General features: G+C 45.4%; 1 protein-coding gene across 1 annotated transcript in view; it reads right to left on the bottom strand.

Annotated features, from left to right (window-relative positions):
* The window catches only part of alk (ALK receptor tyrosine kinase), a 383896-nt gene extending 381645 nt beyond the window's left edge, over nucleotides 1-2251 (bottom strand). Inside the window, exon 1 of the mRNA XM_031866715.1 lies at nucleotides 475-2251. Within this exon, the coding sequence (XP_031722575.1) occupies nucleotides 475-1207 (733 nt within the window). The 5' untranslated portion in view covers nucleotides 1208-2251. The remainder of the gene's footprint in view (nucleotides 1-474) is intronic.
* Nucleotides 2252-18467: the final 16216 nt, after the last annotated feature.

The raw sequence follows: 18467 nt of genomic DNA, 5'->3' as shown, positions 1-18467 counted from the left end.
CCCCCCCCCCCCCCCCCCCCCCCAATGAAATAATTATTAGCGCTTCAGAACTGATAAACCAAGGCAAGCCTCTAACTGCACGCAGCCCAGCGACAGCAACAAAAAGCAACACAAATCTAAAGAGTTTGGGGGAATGAAATCAACATCAGCGCCTCCCCGTCTCTCCGTGGGCATCAATAATGAAACAATGAAACGGGAGTCTGGAGAGTCTGGAGAGTCCCTCGTTTTCGCCTTGAGAGCAGCACGCGCATCTTTAGACACATTGGATTCAACGTCAAAAAAACAAAACCACAACCGTGACGGAGCAACTCGAACGCACCACTGCCGAGACGTGGCATGTGCGCGCACGTGTGTGCATGTGAACGTGGGAGAGAGAGAGAGAGAGAGAGAGAGAGAGAGAGAGAGAGAGAGAGAGAGAGAGAGAAAAAGAGAAGGGGAGGGAGAGTTGAAAAAATAAAATGAGTACAAACTCACCCCTGGAGGATATCTGGAGGAAGAGGCGCGGGTCCGCGGCGCGTATGGCCGCGGTGTAGCGATCCTCCATCCCAGGCACCTGCGCCTTTTTCTCTGGGATGAGCCGGACCCTGAGCCGGGCCCCCTCCGCGCCAAGCCACCACTCCAGAATAGTTGTGAGGTCCATTTCCAGGTCGAGCGGCGGGGCCTCCTCGTGCACGGACAAACCCCCGCACCCCGTCCGCACTAGATCCTCTCCTATTTCCACCACGACTTGGTTCAATTTCCTGCTGGCTTTCGTCAAGCCTAGTTTCAGAACTTTGGACAGCGGCCGCTTGTGGGAGAAGGGCAGCTGTCCCTCGGCGGACGCGTTCCTCGGCGCGGAGTCCGCAAAAGTAGACACGGTCTTCTGCAGGGGTGTGCAGCGCATTTTCAAGTTTGCGCGCACCGCGTAGCACCCGCTGGAAGTCTGGCAGTCGCCGTTCAGGGGTCTCTTTATGAACTCCGCCAGGTAATAGCGCAACAGAGAAGGGACTGCAAAATCCACCGCGAGGGTTTTCCTCTTGAGCCTGGAGTTCATGGTTTGGTTTGAGTCCCGTTTGCTCCCCGTTTCCCCGCTGGTGCCGCCGCCGTTCACGTTGCCGAAGCCGGCGGTGGGGACATCCATCCCCGCCGTGGTCCTTGTCGAGGCGCACTGCAGCCCGGTGAAAAACGCTGCAGAACAAACGAGCGAAAACAATATCCTGGCGTTCATGATTAAACAAAACAATGTAATGATCTTTCGTTTTTTATGGGAGAAGAAGCGCCCGGTAATCCCGCCGTTCCACCGTCTCCTCTCCGTCTGCTCCTGTCACACAGGCAGCAGCAGCGCAAGATCTCAAAGTGCGAATCGATGATCCTGCGGGTCTCTTGCGCCTCCTCGCCGGTGCGCACCCGCGGCAAGACAGAGGGAACTGTTTTTTTGTTTTCTTTACATTAGTTTGCCGCTGACTGTTGATGTCCACCCTGCTTTAAACGGGAAAAGTGCCATCTCCCGCTCTCTGTTCCAACCCCCCCCCCCCACCCCCCAACACACACACACACACACACACACCTTTAAAACAATGCCTTTTCCTCCTCGGTGCTCCCCAGGACGCTGATTGATATGCCGGTCGGGTCCGCTCCGGTGGCTTCCAAAAAAAGACTCCCTGTCTCTTTGGCACAGTTGTGACGGCACACAAGTGGTCTCTCTGTCAACAGCGGGATGCAGCGTCGCTCTCTTCCCCCATCCACTCTCTCTCTCTCTCGCGCAACTAAATCTCAAATTCACAGCGAGTTCTTCTTCCGATCAGCAAAGCATCGATTAGAGTTGTAAAATAGCGACGCGTGTTACCGGTTCGCCTAATTGAAAAAGCCGGCAGCAGCGTCTCTCAGGTTGATGTATTCGGCGCACATTTTAGTCACAAAGTGGCAGCTCCGCTCGCCTCTGTCACGCCAGCGGTAAAAAAGAAAAAAAAAGTCAGTTCATTTGACGTCAATGCGAGCCGTTTTCTCTCCCCTTGCGCAAGGGGGGTAAAAAGAAGCCCTCTGCCTCCGTTCCGGACGCGTCTGAAGCGCACCTCGGCGCTGCCGTAATGGTGCCTGTGTCTTTATTGTAACACAGCAGCCAGCGCACAGCTCCAACAGTTAGTCTCTCTCGTGATTTCTTAATGAATCACCGAGCCCCCTTTGGTGTGTGTCCTGAAATTGGATTGGATTTAGAGTCGCACACTCTTCCGGGTTTGCGTGTATGTGTGTGTGCGTGCGTGTGTGTGTTCGCGGAAAATCGAATAGTTTCAGAAGGAGGCTGTATTTTTGGGTTGGAGCCCATTTGGCTTTTTTTGTGTGTCTCGTGCGCAAGAGGCCATTGTGTCCCTAAAACGCCAACGAGAGCACCGTGCCAGCTCATTTGTCTCACAACACAACAACTTCCTTAATTGGTAATCAAGGGGGTTCGTGTTTGGGGGCACGATAGGAGGGAGGTGAATAAAAACAAAATGCCACAAAATGCTCGTTCATCCCCCGCCCCCCCTCACTGAAACATTCTCTCTCCCTGTGTGTCTAAAAGTTGATCGGAAGAGACACCCGCTAGATGGCGACAGCACATGCTTATGGTACATGAGAACAGTGAGCAACTAATGGGGAAGTGAACAAGTGAGCCACAGGGCTAAGGCGGGACAGGTGAGATTAATCGGGGAGGGGACGCAGGAAGCGCAACAAGACGTGACAGGTGTGGAGAGTGACTATCAAAATAAAACATTCTTCCTCCATTCATCCCACACATACTACTGTAGATCACTGTACAGCATTATTGTGTGACCTAATCCCGTATTCATTGTTATCGCTGTTTTAACTGCTTACGGAGTCCATGGCCTGCTGACTGCACAGTTCTTGTTTGAGCCATAACAAACATACACAGGTGGTTGTGATTAATTATTCATGTGAACAACTCCGTTGTTGTGGCTCTGCATGATGGGAGCCCATTCTTTCTCACTAATCAGGCACCATTAACGGCTGCTTTTTTAATAACACCTGGCGGAGATCATGAGTTTCTATCGTGTGTGTGCGTACGAGTGTCTGTCTGTCCACGGCTAATCTCACAAAATACTGGACCCATCAGCCTGATATCTTCTGCGCTCATTTATGACCGTATTCTCCGGGACCTCTTGTGTGTGCGATGAGTCACTCTTTTAAAATAGCGTTTATTGACTGTTTTTCTTACCGTCAATGACTGCTGACTCTGCGCTCCCCTTAACCGGCCGGTTATAAACTAATCCGTGCAAATCCTCTCGGTTAAAAAACAACCTCACCTGGTCAAAAACAAACAATTAGAAAAGTTTGGTCTCATTTTAAACCGGAGCAGCTGCAGATTAATTCCATATATTGTGATCCATTAAATTAAGGCGTGATACTTTCTGTGATTTTTTTTTTAATGAAAATGCGTTATAAATAAAATGCATAATTATTATTATTATTATTTGTGATATTCCAGTGCATCCTTTGTTTGGGTGGGGAGAGGGAGCCTCACCTGGTGGACGCTCTTCTGAGTGCACTTTTCTTACAAATGGAACACCTAGAGCTACTTTTTTCACTTTCCTGATTGGGAAATAGCCCTTTCCGTTTAAGGGGTTAATTGAGCTGCACCGGTAGCAGGGGATTTATTAATATATTTGTCATTGACCGATCACTGCCTCGTGCCTGCATAATTACTTCCCAATAATGGACCTGTCCTTCTCAGAGGCTATTCTTCATCTCTATTCTCCTTTTTACTTGCTTCCTTAATTTGCTCTCTATTGCCATGATTGGACAAGGCAGTATTGGTTTATTTGTGATGGGGTTGAGTATACACACACACACACACACACACACACACACACACACACACACACACATCAAGCTTAACATCCAAGGTTTGTGACTGCGTTGTCCTCAGTCCCTTGTCCTTCCGTCCCCCTGACACACACAGTGTGTCCATCATGCAAATGCACATCCCTACACTGTAGTAGATTAAAAACCAGTCCAGCAGATGAGTATCTTCAGTCAGACAAATTTTTATTTCTTCTCCTTCTTTATTCATCACGCATTCCACCCAACATCTGAGCACGTTATTCAGGACAAGTTGTTCTATACATAGTCGGAGAAGCTGAGGAATGATAAATGGCGTGAGGTGGGCTGAAGGAGGCCGGTGTGGAGAGGGAAGGAGTATCGGTCACACCTACACTCTGAACTCTCCCATCGTTCGATACCTAATCCGTCTAACACTAAGTTCTATGCACGATGTCGTTGTGCATCACTTTTGGACATTCCGCTCAGGTAATTGCTCGAGGCGAGCCCCCGTGCGACTATAGGCTCTCCAGCTGCCGTGTGTGTGGCTGAATGCAGGTTTGATTATTTGACTGCAGAGGACTGTGGAAGTAGTAGAACTGAATCAAGACAATATCTGGAGTTATGAATAACAGATTTCAGCCAAATTGATTTTCAACTGGCAAAAGCCAAAAGTAAAGAGTAAGATGCTCGAGTTCTAACTTTTCACACTAAATAGATTTTGATGAATCGATATGTATGTGCATAATTGTGAGGAGATGGCTGATGTGTGTATGGGCACTTTGTTAACAGCCGTTGCTGTATTCTCGGTAATAGTGCATTTTGAAAGTATTTGCGGTACTGCCAAGGCAAACTTAATTGCTTTCTGATTCATCACTCATTCACACTTATCAGTCCTCCTGCAGTAAAAAAGAACCAGAGCCTGGATATATATTACCCACAATGCACTGCTGTAGTGTCCATTTCATCTGAACCAATTTTTAGTATCCAGCTCACAGGTCAGTGCACGGGGGGAAAGGGTCAGTGTGGGAGTGGCGGTGTGATAAATTACAGACAGATAAGTTCTTACGCATCTCTTCCTCCTTTCTCTACAGTTTTTTAAAATTTTTTGTCTGTTTTTCTTTTTTGCTTTCATGCATGCACAACACACGTCTGTAATGATTGAGGAAGGAGCCGCTGAGTCTCGCACCCCCGAGCTGTGAATTTTTACAATGCTGAGGCGACAGTCCCGCTTCCTTTAGCATTCCTACCTCGTGACATTTTTTTCTCTTCGTTCCATAAATCAAACCCCCCACCCACCGTCCCAGACCTGCCGAGTGGAAGAAAATAAATAAGGCTTATGAAGAAAATAGGGGCGGGGGGGGGAAAGAAGCTTTTGCACAGAGAGTGTTCAAGATTTGGAGAGTTTCCTGTTGACAGCTGTAATAAGAGTTTTGGGGGCAGTCATCTCTTAGTGGGGGGGGTAAACTTTTTGAACAGTGGCAATACCCTGGGTAGTGGACTTGAATAATGGCAGCCTTTAAGTTCTGGTCCACTGAGCCCTCTGCATGAGCAGCACTCACATTAATCATTGCACTGCATCCCGATAGCATAACTCTTACGCCTGGACTCAACCGGGCGCGTCTTTAGCCGCCAGAGTGATCGCTTCTACTCTAGCCGATGCTTGTGATTCCGCCAGACGCCACCTAGCTAGTTTCAGAAGTGGCTGTCCGCTTTGTTCCGCAAAAAAAAATATGCGGCCAGCCTATTTCCGACGGAGCCGCGGGGGCGTTGCACAGAGCAGATCGAGCCGGGCAGGAAGTGAAACGGCTAGAGCACCTGGCCAATTTTCAAAATAAAGTCCCTTTGCACACCTCTCCCGATCTTATCACAGCACTACATCCACAGATCTTTGATCCATCTTGTTCGTAACTGTACTTTTGACAGTATTCACTTTGCCTGTAGGCTAGAGCACAACAGAGAAATGACACCGATGAACACAATCAAAATCAACAAAATCTGCAAGTCGTGCAGAAGAAACACTCACGGTGTGGTATGACGCCGTGTGGTGTGGACGGCGGAAAAAATCTGCGTCTCTGCCGGAACGCGCCGTTACGGTGGCAAGATGCCAAATCCGGCACGACAAAATGAAAGATGCGGCGGAACACAGAAATGGTCCAGTTTGCTCCAGCAGGTGGGTGATTCTTGGTTTTAGCTCGACTGTTTTCAACACGGCCGCCGGGTCACAAACTTTCTCATCTTACAGCTGAACGGAAAACCCAAATATGTTTACGGAAACATTTGAGGCGAGATGTAGGCTGTGCAGCAACACAATACCGATTCATTTTTGATCGGCGCTGCCAAGTTTCACTGATTGAGTTTTCGCGCGCATGCTGCCCTGCGATGGATTTGCATTAAGTTGAGTCATGATGATGCAAATGTAAGGATGGCGAATCACCATTCAACTTGCCGTTTCGTTTTTCATCATGCAACGTCATCCGGCTTTCTTGCTCTCTGTAGAAACTTAGTAGGATTCGTCAATTTCGCATACGTCAACGGAATTGTAGTATCTCCCCCTTTAGTTTGATTCAGGATACAAGAGAATAAATGAATACTGTTTTGGTTGGAGTGATGGAACCATAGAAAAAGAATAGGAGTAGAACGACAATTCTTTTTCCAATCCATTTTAATTGCAACGATTGTAGTGGGCTGACATCCATATATGAACTCATACGAATCACTCGTGCCAGCGTGACGTGTTAAACTACAGTGTCGGTGTCTATGATGTGTGTGTGTGTGTGTGATAGTCACAGATTCACTCTGTGACTATACCTCCGCTACCTCCGACTCAGCGGCGGAGCAACGCACTTAACAGCCCCACTGACGTGTGTCGTCACCGTGACACCCATCGCCATTATCTTTTGTACTCGTCAAATGGCCACGGCAAACAGCTCAACGTCTGCTCTACTCCTATTCTATTTCTACGAATGGAACATGTGACAAGCGTCCAGCCACCCTTTTTTTTTTTTTTTGCCCCACAGTGTGAACAGTTTGACTGGCCACTTGTCAGATAACTCCTAAATGTTCCCTACATAACCCGGAAATTGGATTCAGACAGCAACGAGAAGCGGCAACAGTTAGCTGAACTAATGGCACACATTGGTCTTTATAAAGGTAGAGCTCCTATTCGACAGCTTCTCCTCAGCAAGGGGGGCTATAAAAGTAGCCTTGAATTTTATATAAAGATTTGTGCAAAGTGGATAAACCATTACATTTTTATTTTTTTAAATGTTGCAGGAGTGCACGAGGACCTGGGTGGGCGAAGTTGAGCTTTTTTACTCGACTCCTTTTGACCTAACAAATTCTGCTCCGAGACCTTTCCGGCTGTTTGAAAACTTCCCTTTGCTTTAGAGCGGCATGCTCGTGTGTTCTTTGTTGCTGTTTTTTGCCAAAATCCATCTTCTAAACCACACAGAAGACAGACTTTACTGTCTGCCTCTAACCATATCAGAATCAGAATCAGCTTTATTGGCCATGTACACGTACAAGGAATTTGACTCCGGTTTTACATTGCTCTCCACGTACATACACAGAATTTACAAATAAACAGGAAAAAACAAATGTAAAATATATAAAACATGTACAATATAAATATATATCCAAAAAGTGTATATACTGTATATATATGAACATAACCCTATACAACAACAGTGTCCATGAAATTGAGGTGATAGTGCAGAATGAAGGTAGTAGTGCAGTTTGGCTGATTAATTGTTCATGAGAGTGACGGCCAGCGGGAAGAAGCTGTTCCTGTGTCTGGTGGTTTTGGCGTACAGTGCTCTGTAGCGCCTACCAGAGGGGAGGAGTTGGAACAGCTTGTGTCCAGGGTGTGAAGGGTCTGCAGTGATCTTGCCTGCCCGTTTCCTGACTCTGGAGGTGTTCAAGTCCAGGATGGAGGGCAGGCTGGAACCAATGATTCTCTCTGCAGACCTGACAGTCCATTGTAGTCTGTTCCGGTCCTGTTTAGTGGCCGATCCAAACCACACAGTGATAGAGGAACAGAGAACAGACTAGATGATAGCTGAGTAAAACAGGATCAGCAGCTCCTGGGGCAGGTTGTACTCCCTGAGCTGACGCAGGAAGTACAACCTCTGCTGGGCCTTTTTCCTGATGGTGTTGATGTTGGAGGCCCACTTCAGGTCCTGGGAGATTGTGGATCCCAGAAACCTGAAGGTCTCCACCGCAGACACATGGTGTTGTTGGGGACTCCTCCTGAAGTCCACTGTCATCTCCACAGTTTTGAGCTTTTGAGCATGTAGTGCAGTCCCATGTTGACTGCATCATCCACCGACCTGTTTGCCCGGTAGGCAAACTGCAGGGGGTCCAGCAGGGGCCTTGTGATGTTCTTCAGGTGGGTCAACACCAGCCTCTCAAACGATTTCATGACCACAGACATCAGGGCGACGGGTCTGTAGTCATTTAAACCTGTGATGGAGGATTTCTCGGGACCGGGATGATTGTGGAGCTTTTGAAGCATGTTAATGTATACCTGCTGGGTCTCCTAGGTGTTTCCAAGTACGGCTCATAAAATGGAAATAGAACATTTCAAACTTAATGGTGTTTTTTTTTTTTGTTTGTTTTTTACATGTCAAAGTCAATTTACCAGTCATTGGGAGTACTACTAAGTACTACTAAGCAGTTGTGGCTCTGGAGGATTTTTGTCATGTCACGTCACTTATTCACATTTTGGGATTGGAGTCTACAAACTCGGTTGCTTATCAGTATATTAGGTACACCTAGCTGCACATTAAACCACTGCACTCTAATAAAACAGACTGCAGTAAATCCCTCCCCTCATGAAGGTCATATTCAGTTTCTGTCATTACAGAGAGGTGTTAATTCAACCGCATGATAGTTTTGGAGAATGTGGTTGGTGGTGCTGTTGAATTGCATTTCCTCATAGTGATGAGTTTTTCCATTGTTTTGTCCACCCTCTTCATATCAATGAATGCAGGCCAAATAAAAAATAAAAACACAATTCAAAACACGCTCGACTTTTCATGTTAAAATGTTTGTGTTTCATCTTGTGCCTCTGTATTATTCAGTTGTTCAGGCAGGGCCCTTAATAATAGAATATTTCTTGTCACGACTAAATGAAGAAATTTGTCCTTGTAGCTCCAAACTTTTAAAAGATGTTTTATTGATGCATCTGAACATATTTGGGAAATGGTCTAAGAGGTTTAGGTTTCATCTCTCTTGTTTTCAAAATGTAGGAAGATATCATCGTATGATACTTGAGGGGACATTTAACTGGTTATGAAACGGTCTCAATTGAATCCTAATACCTAATAAGACCCACATAACTAATCGAGACCATCATCATCATTCTTTATGCTTATCCTTTATTGGGTCAAATTCTTCTGCAAAATCAGATGAAATCATGCAGGTTCACCAGAAACTCCTTCACCTCAGACTCCCAATGGGGAGGCTGAGGCAGCGGCCAGCCTGCCGAGGACAGAACCAGACTCGGCTTCGCCGCCGCCTTCAATCTACAGTCGGAGCTCCAACAGGAGCTGAGCTTTGCCTCACTGCTCCGCCGGTCCACTCTGGGAACCAACACCAACACCACACTAGCTGGAAACCCAGGCCGTACTGCTGGGCCTGCTGGAGGGAAGGGAGAAACGGGAGAACCAGGACTGAGCAGAGCAGACTGTCACACCCTGCTGCAGCAAAATGAGAAGTGTGGCCAAACTAACATTGTTTACAATGATATTGCACCATTATTATTGTTAATTTAATGTGATTTTTTTTTTTTACCTGAGAGGATACAATTAAAACTGACTATTTATGATGATTGCTGTATTTTTGGACTCTCTGAATGAATTGAACTACAAAAGCAACAAGCTGTAAAAACTGCATTTAGATATTACCACCTTATAAAGTTGTTATAGGGAATGTGTTAGCAAAAAGTTACTTGTCTACACATTCAGCAGATGTGGAGCTATGATAGCATTCATTTGTAGTGGTATTTCTTGCCACCTGATGAATGTCAATTATAATCTTTCTCCACCAACTTCCGAAGAACATTTCGTGTCTCTCCATCTGCTAAATGCTCCACTATGTTCACCCACTAGTTCCGTGCTGAGCCGGTAGTGCCCAGTGGGTGTGATGTCATGCTAATAACAACTGCTTGCTGTGGCTGGAAGCGAGTTTGAGGAGAGTCATTTGATCCTTTATCAATATAAATGTTGATTAGTGCAGCTTTAATTTCTTCACAGAATAGTGCTGGCCGTGAGGCAAAATTGCTCTTAGACCTTCATGTTGGGATATAAAATCACTGAATGAAATATGAATATGAATGCAATATGACATTTTTTTATTTTTTCAATACCAACAGTTTTACTTTCTTGATGGAAAAGAGGTTTTTGCTCTTCTCCCGACTGGCTTCGGTAAGAGTTTGGACAAACCATCCGGCAATCAATCACCTGCCACACATTTCTTTTTAAAGTGCCTGTGCTTTTTAAAACTGTTTTCCAGTGACGGCTTCTCAGATGCTTCTTTGTAACAAACCATTCGGCGGGTCAGGTTAGGTGGAGGGTGCATGTCAGGTAAACTCGACGGGGTCAAATGAGCACTATCCAGTTACATTATGGGAGGTGAGTTGGGATCTTTGAGCCTCTGCTGAATCAATTTAAACATTTTATTTTTTCGATCACTTGCAAGTCCCCCACCTTAAAAGAAGCGCAATGCTTTATTGCGAATAGTATCACGACGCCTCCATTTTATGCAGTAGAGTGGCTCCTGCTCACAGAAAGGCAATTAATCAAACGTCTTACACTTCTCAAGAGGGATGATTTCATTTAAACATCTGAAATTTTTAATCATAAATTTGGTGCAGTCGCTATACTTCCGCAGCAACACAATTCCATTAATCTCCGTCCTTGCAAATTATGAGATTATCCACCAAATTTATAGGGAACGATATGGTTGGGCTCTTCGCCATTTCCATTTTCACACAAACCATCTCCTCCCTTCAAGCATCGGAGGGAGGGTGAGAGGGTGGAATGCGTTCATGTTTTGACTTATCGCTATATCCTGTCGGCTGGGCGCCTCATAATGAATTCATTGGCTCCGTTCGTTCCACTGCTCTCGGGGCCTTATCGAGAATGTTTAAAAATTGACAAGCTGACCACCTCCATAGAAATCCGTCCGTCCCTGAAAATTAATTTTTCGACAACCACGGGCCTGCAAAATAATGAAAAGGCTGTAGGTTAAAATGGGAAGCAGTCCGGGCACTTGGGGGTTCTTACAAAAGTGAACACACACACAGACACACACACACACACACACAATACCACGGGTGCTTATCATCACGCATGGGATTAGATCTCTACAGTTTTAATGTGTTTAAAGCTTCCAAACGCAGCTTTCTTCATTTCAAGGCTTATCCCTCCATCTATAAAAAAACACATTTTTCAAAGGCTCGCTGGCGCTTCTTATATTCCTATTTCAGTAAGTACAGTCCCGCCTTCGTACGCCGGAATGGGTTTGGCTCGAGGATCATTCATCACCCGTATAGGAAACATGCTGCCGTCTGGAGCTTCACCTGAGATACCTCTGAGCCATCACACGACAAGTGTTTCCTTTACTCAACCTTATCCGGCATAAATTAATATGCAGGGGGGGTAGGACACGTCCCGATAAGTCATTACATCGCCGTCAGGGTTTCGGTCGACGCATTCGTCGTCAGCGGGGTCAATCGAGGTAGCTCTAGTACTCTGGGATTTTGACTGATCATTCAACCCCAGTTATGGATTGGACGGACGGGCAAAGGAAGTCGCCCGCCAGAGCTCTCTTCAATTAGTTAACCATCGACCCGCCGGGAAGCCTAATGGACCATTCGATGACGGGCGCCTTCAACCTTCATCTGATGAATTCCCGCTTCGGAACTTTGAGATAGGCCAGAATCGGGCAGCCGGATGCCGAGTGGCATTTTTTCATCAACCCCTTTGTCAATATGTTCTGTTGCAGGGTGGAAAAACGTTACAGTGGCTGAACGGAGCATGAGGCAGGACACGCCCGGCATTTGACTCCGTGACATACATCACAGGGGAGAGGTCAGAGGTGAATTAATAGTGAATTATCTGGTATCAGGGGAGTGGCGTGATGGTCAGTACCTGTGCATTTGTCATGCTTTTGGAAGAAGCAAACCTTACATCAATGACTCAAGTTGGAAAGAAAAAAGAAAGTCTCAGAACAGGGTGGCATTTGGGGTGAAGCGTGGGGGGGAGCCAAAAATAGACCGCAGCAATGCTACTCGACTGTGTATCTTCAATGCAGTCTTCTTTCTCTTCTTGGGAGAAGCTTTTCAATCTCTTCCCTTCTTTCTATCTCACCCGTTTCCTGGTAAGAGACGCTTGTGTGTGTGTGTGTGATGCGCCCTGTTCGTCTACAGGAATATAAATTACAGCGTCTGTTTGGTATTCATATCTGAGAGTTTTTATTACTACCCTCCTCCCAGGAAAACAAAAAACAAAAAGAACTGTAGAAGCGCAGCTGCCCTGATGTATCGCCAATAAGCGACGTATTGCAAATGCAGTTACAGTTAATCTCACGCAGAAAAAACACAGGGCAGGCAGGCCGGTGTGGGGAGTTACAGCATGAGCTGACCATCGAGAGCTGGCAGAAAAGAAATTGTCCTCATTTCAGTATCTTGTTTTCTCCAAATTGCTACTAGTAAAAGCAGATGAGGCCCCCGCAAATCAACCGACCCTTGTGTCCCAATGCTTCACTTTCTTATAGGTTTGTTTGTTGCCTTCACGACTACCTCCGCCTCCCTGCTTTTCCTCTGTGTGTCCTAATCCTATTCTGGACAGTATGTATTCACTTTACCGTCTAAACTCTGACCTACATGCCGGAGCTTTGCCCAAATAACCACAAAATGTGGACAATATTATTTTTCTATCATATATGTGGAATTCTTTTTCGCAAATACTATTGACTATATTAGGAGTGGGCGTAGTCATCGCAAAGTCACCCATTTGTTGACTGCCATTATGAAGCCTCAAATTAGGTGATTCCGTCGTCGCCATCTTGGATTATGGCCGTCGCCATGTTGTTTTTTCCGCAACTAATGAACAGAATTAATCATATTTGGAATGTGGATGAGTGAGGTAGAGACGGCGTATACGGCTCTGGTAGAGGCAGCGACCTGTCAATCACAAGCATATCCTGCTTTATGGTCTGTTTGACTCTAAATGGATCATAACTTACTAAATGAACATCATGCTGTATTGAAAAATACTTGAAACTAAAGATTGAGACCATAAACTCATGTTTACAATGTTTACTGAGGTAATAAATCAAGAGAAGTAGATCCATTTTCTCATAGACTTCCATACAATCAGACTTATTTTTGCAACCAGAGGAGTCGCCCCCTGCTGGTCAGTAGAAAGAATGCGCTAACAGTGCAAACTACAGGGAAAGTGCTGACAGAGCTAACGGGGTTTACCTTACGGGGAACCAGAAGGTGGGTGCTACGCTTCCGTGACGACGCAGTTAGTCGGGACGACGTTATCAGCTGTAACCGCTGTATGAGAGCAGTGCAGAGCGGCGGCCGTGAGCTTGCTATAGCACTGTTATAGCACTATATCTTTACATTGACAATAGTTGTTTGCTGCTATATTATTGTGGACATGTATCTGTACACTAAAAGACTTTCAGAACGCTAAAACAAGTCAAAACAGCTCTCCATAGACTCATCTGAGAATAAACAGTTGCCTGCAAAGCTGCAGGAGTTCTAATTGAAAGCCATTAAAATGTGCTTCTGCCTGAAGTCTGGGCAAGAGATTGTTCTGACAGGGGAAACCTTTTCCACAGCTTTGCCTGGAGCTGACCACCTGGCTGGCATTTAGCATGACTTGTCAATCCTTTCACTTCTGCGTGTGTTTGTGTGTGTGTGTGTGTGTGTGCCCTTGCAACAGTGTCCTATGCATTTTTTCTTGGCAATGCATCGTAAATCCTACATATGTTATTTTGTACTGATGCAGTGCCTTTTAAAAGTACTGTTATCTGTAATGAGCAAAGGTGAAAGTAGTGACATTGTTATCACGCTGCAGAAAGAGGTCTGGGTGGATGGTCAACAAAGTGTGTGACTGTGACTTTTTGAATTTGTGAGTCGGAATAGTTATTTATAAATTAGCAATGGATTGTGTGCTACTTGTATGTCTCTTATAGTGATGAATCCACAGGGAATTGCCACACGACTGCCATCCCTTCCAGCTCTACAATTTTATGTAGTATTTTATAAGACGTATTTTTTGGTTCAAAGACGTTGACATGGAGCGTTTCCCACGGTTTACAGAAACGTAAACTGCCAAAACTTGTTCTGGCAACTTGGTTGGAATTTCAACATGTTCTGTCTGAGTTTCATGTTTTTGTAGACCCAATGTTGTCTTGCTTTCATTTGGTCTGAATAAATAATATCCAACCACCAAAGTACCCAATATCTGGCTCTTCCAGCAGACAGCAAGCATGTGTTTTTTGCTGCCGTCAGGCCTGTAAGATACAAACTTCATTGTATCCATAAAAATATCAGCAGACAATATGCTCTTGTTTAGGTTGGAGGCCTTGTGTCAGAATGGAGACGTTAAACCTCTAAACTGAAACATTTGGGTAGAAATAAGAACAGAGACAGTTCAGAATGGAGATGCCAACCTGTAGTGTCAACAACGCCCGATCGGGCCCAGATGAGGCAACCATCAACAGGCCAGAACTTGCTTTAGTGCTGGCTGCTGATTCGCCGGGCTGCCATGTCTCATCCATGATAGAAACCTTTGTCGTTTTAATACATCCAATACAGCCTAAACACAACCAAGTACTTGTGTTATACAAACCTAACCAAGTACTTTTGATGCTTTAACATAACCAAGTTTTTGTTGTGTTTTTCTTTTGTTTCACAGTAATTTCATGCCAACCCATAATGTGTTTTACTAAAGTACTTGAGAGTACTTTTGTTGCCTCAACTTGACGAATGACTTTTTTGGCGTTTTTTTGTTTTGATTCAAGTCACAACGTTGCTCGTGTGTTTCAAACAGCGACCATAATCCGGGAGAAAATATGTTTCCCTCTAAAGATATTTGAGAGTGCAGTTTAGTTGTATGGGAATGTAATGTTGCTGGAGACCGACACCAGATGATTGTGCTGAAGCCAATGAAAAACAGATCATGTCAGTACCTCTGCAATACATGCAGCATTACTGAATAGCACCAGAATAAGAAGCAGCGACTCCGAACAGCCTTCATCCTCCCCCTTATCTGAGCAGAACTTTTAAAATGAGTCTGACAGTTACTTGATCTCTTGATAGTAAAGCAAGAGGGATGAAATGCATCGGAGGTCCAAGGCCAGATTCAAGGGCATTGTGCTTACACGGCGTATATATATATCTGCCCAGGACACAACGATCCCATCCCGACACCCCACCCACCCTCACACCCACAAGCATCCTGAAAAGAAATAATAGCCTCATAAAACTGCCTCAACAAATCTGCAGCACAACTGCTACTGCAGGAATTTCTGTAACAGCACAGCAACACAAAGCTCTCGTTCTGAACTGTTTGTGAGCTTTGTGAACTGTAGCTCTCTAGCTGGGTTTACTAATTGCCCTCAACTCCTCGCCCGTCCTGTTTTTTTTCCTGCATCTCTTTCTGTCCTTGGCTCACCTCGCCGAGCTAATGAAGCCATCCGGTCGGGAGATAAAGTGGTTAAAGTGTCTTGCGCTCCTTGTTAGCTGCTGTGAAGCACGCACTCACTCATCAGGAGGGGAGTAAATGGGGGAAACGCCAACCCTCCTTAACCCTCCCAGGCTGTCGCCTCTCCTTTGTGCGCTTGGAAGTCGCCGACAGACGTAAATCACAAGGGGACCGGCGTGAGATCTAAATGAGCCGATTAATCCCCGTGCTAATAATCACTCCATTAAGAATGTTGGAGCGCTGATTAAAGCTCCCGGGGGGCACTCCGCACCGTGTTGCGCCATGCTGGGTTTCAGTTCAGATAAAACACCCCCATGGGAACATGTGGTAAAATATACATCAGAGTATTTCAGAAGAGAAGAAGAAAAAAAACTGCAGAGAATATGATGGACATGAAAAAAAGTAAGTAAGGACATTTTGTTCCTTGCTTCTCTTGGTTGTGGGACAAGTTTTTCACCCAGAGGGGGTTGATTCATCTTTGTTGGCAGTGATATACCTCTCAATGATATTCATTTGCCTGAGGGTTTGTTTCATAATCCTGTTTACTTGTGTTCCCCTCTCAGCACCCCATCTTTCTCCCACTAATGTGACTCATGGTCGTATTTGTTCCCGCGTTACTCTCTGTCTGCCTCTCTCTGTGCGGCTGTCCCACCACTGTCATACTCACTTTGTCTAGCCCAGCATTGAAAATCAGCTCATTCATACAGTCGGGTTTTATTCCCTTTAATACGCCCTTAAACCAAGTCAGGGAGGGTCAGAGTTCCTTATAATATTGCATTTATTCTCGCTCCCTCCACATTAATTCTGCCGTTCACTTGTGGTCCTCTTTCTTCCAAAGCTGTCTGCCACAACAATGTTCATGTGGAGAGCTGAGAAGAGGTTACGGACTCCATTAGAGGCGCTTACATAATTTGGTTATGTCATCATTTAATCACAGTATATTTACATGCTACTTTGCGAAGGGACGGCGGAGCATCTGGCAGACGCCTCGCCTGCGTTGTTCGTGATGAACAGCTAATGTGGAGGGCTGCCACCGCAAGCAGAGCCGCTTGGCCGCACAGCGCTGCTGCATGGAGAGCTCTATGATACACATATAGGCAGGAGCAGGCCGGGCGGCGGCCGTTGTGTGCCTCTCACGGTATGTTGTGGATTTATTGGGGCTTTAAATCTCTAATAGTGACTTAGAGCATGTCCTTGGATGAACATTAAATTCCAATGAATTATGGATGGTTTGCTAATAAATATTTTCACCTCTTCCTTGGGGGGGGGGGGGGGGGTAAAAACGCGGGTCAGGTGGACTGTGCTTAATGGAACGTCGCGACTCTGGCGGTTTGTAAGTTACAGTGGCCCGAGAAGTATTTAGACTTTAAATTGACAATCAAAGAGGCTCTCCACAGACTTTACACATGAGTTTACTTGTCTGGAGGAGAGCTGCTCAGCCGGTAAAATGTCTTCTGTGGCTCAAGAGGTCAAGTCTGTGAAAATATTATGGGGCATTTACCAGGCAGGGTATGAGGAGGGTCTGACAAATGATGCTTTTGAGCTGCATTATGGAAATTGCATAGTGCCCAGTGCTTTTGGGGATTGACACATTGAAAACCATGATAACCTCTGCTGTATTGATTTTTAAGAATTTATTGGGGTTTTTTTGGGACATACTAGGGCATGGCTTTGGGGTTGACAATGTTGGTTGGACGGTCAATTGGTCATTGCATCACTTTGGCGCTGACGGAAAAATGTAAATTATTGGATGCACTGCCATGACATTTTGCACATACATTCATGATCCCCGAAGGATGGGCCTTTTCTTCCAGTGCCCCTGGGGTTGAAGTTAAAAGGGAAATGTCTCAACAACTATACAGTATATATAGCCAGAAAATATGGGTTAGACATTCACGTTCCTTACTGGCTGAATTGCCATAACTTCTGATCCCCTGACTGAGGTTCAAAATTAAATTTTGTCCAATACTTCGGTTTATGACCTGCAAAACTAATGGCATACCCGTCAGCTTTTGCAAATGAACTATACATTTGATCATGCTAACACTCTTAACTAAGTTGGTATACATATACATTATAGGCCTAGTTACTATACATCACCATGTTATCAACATTATCATTGTGAACATGTTAGCATGCTGATGTTTGCATTTGCAGCTAAGAGAGTAACTGGCAAGGCTGCACACTGTAGGCATAGCATGAGCAGCTCATTAGCAATACAGCAGCAGCAGTTTCAGTGTTCCATCTGTCCATAGGATGTCCACAGTAGTGAGTGTAGATCACCCACGTTTTGGGGAAGTGGTCAAAGCCAAATTGAAAATGTCTGTATAGTGATGGACATCAAATGTTCACGCGAATAGAGTGCAAGTAAAACACTAGCCATTACGCCACCTGTGTAGCATAGACTTTATATAAGAAAGGGACTTAGTCACGTGACGTCACCCATTGGTTTGTGGACTACAGTTTTGAAGCCTTTTGAAGAGTTTGATATTTTGGCCATCGCCATGTTGGTTTTTGGCTGTCGCCATCTTGTTTTTGTAACCGGAGGCAACACAAGAGGGTTAAAGTTCTAAGATGAAAACAGACAACTCCCAGACCAGACAACGTCGTGGTATAGAGACCTGTCATTAACAAGGTAGGCATGCCCTAAAAGAGCATATGGTGTATTTTCATCTAAATGGGCAACACAGTCTCATATCAGTTTGTCAAATAGTTAAAATGGAATTGTAAAACGAACAGGGAGCCAGTGGAGAGAAGCCAGGATTGGGGTGATGTGATGTCGTCTGTTAAAACCAGTGAGAAGCTGAGCTGCTGCATTCTGAACTAGTTGGAGGCGAGAGAGCGACTTTTGGTTGATGCCAGAGAGAAGTGAGTTACAGTAGCCAATCGTAAAAAGATGAATGCATGAATTACGTTTTCCAGGTCAGGGTGAGAGAGCATTCT

The sequence above is a fragment of the Anarrhichthys ocellatus genome, unplaced genomic scaffold (genome assembly GCF_004355925.1).
Source record: "Anarrhichthys ocellatus isolate YVR2014 unplaced genomic scaffold, GSC_Weel_1.0 scaffold36, whole genome shotgun sequence".
NCBI lineage: Eukaryota > Metazoa > Chordata > Actinopteri > Perciformes > Anarhichadidae > Anarrhichthys > Anarrhichthys ocellatus.
Note: the sequence above shows the minus strand (reverse complement) of the source record. Positions and strands in the feature narration are given on the sequence as shown.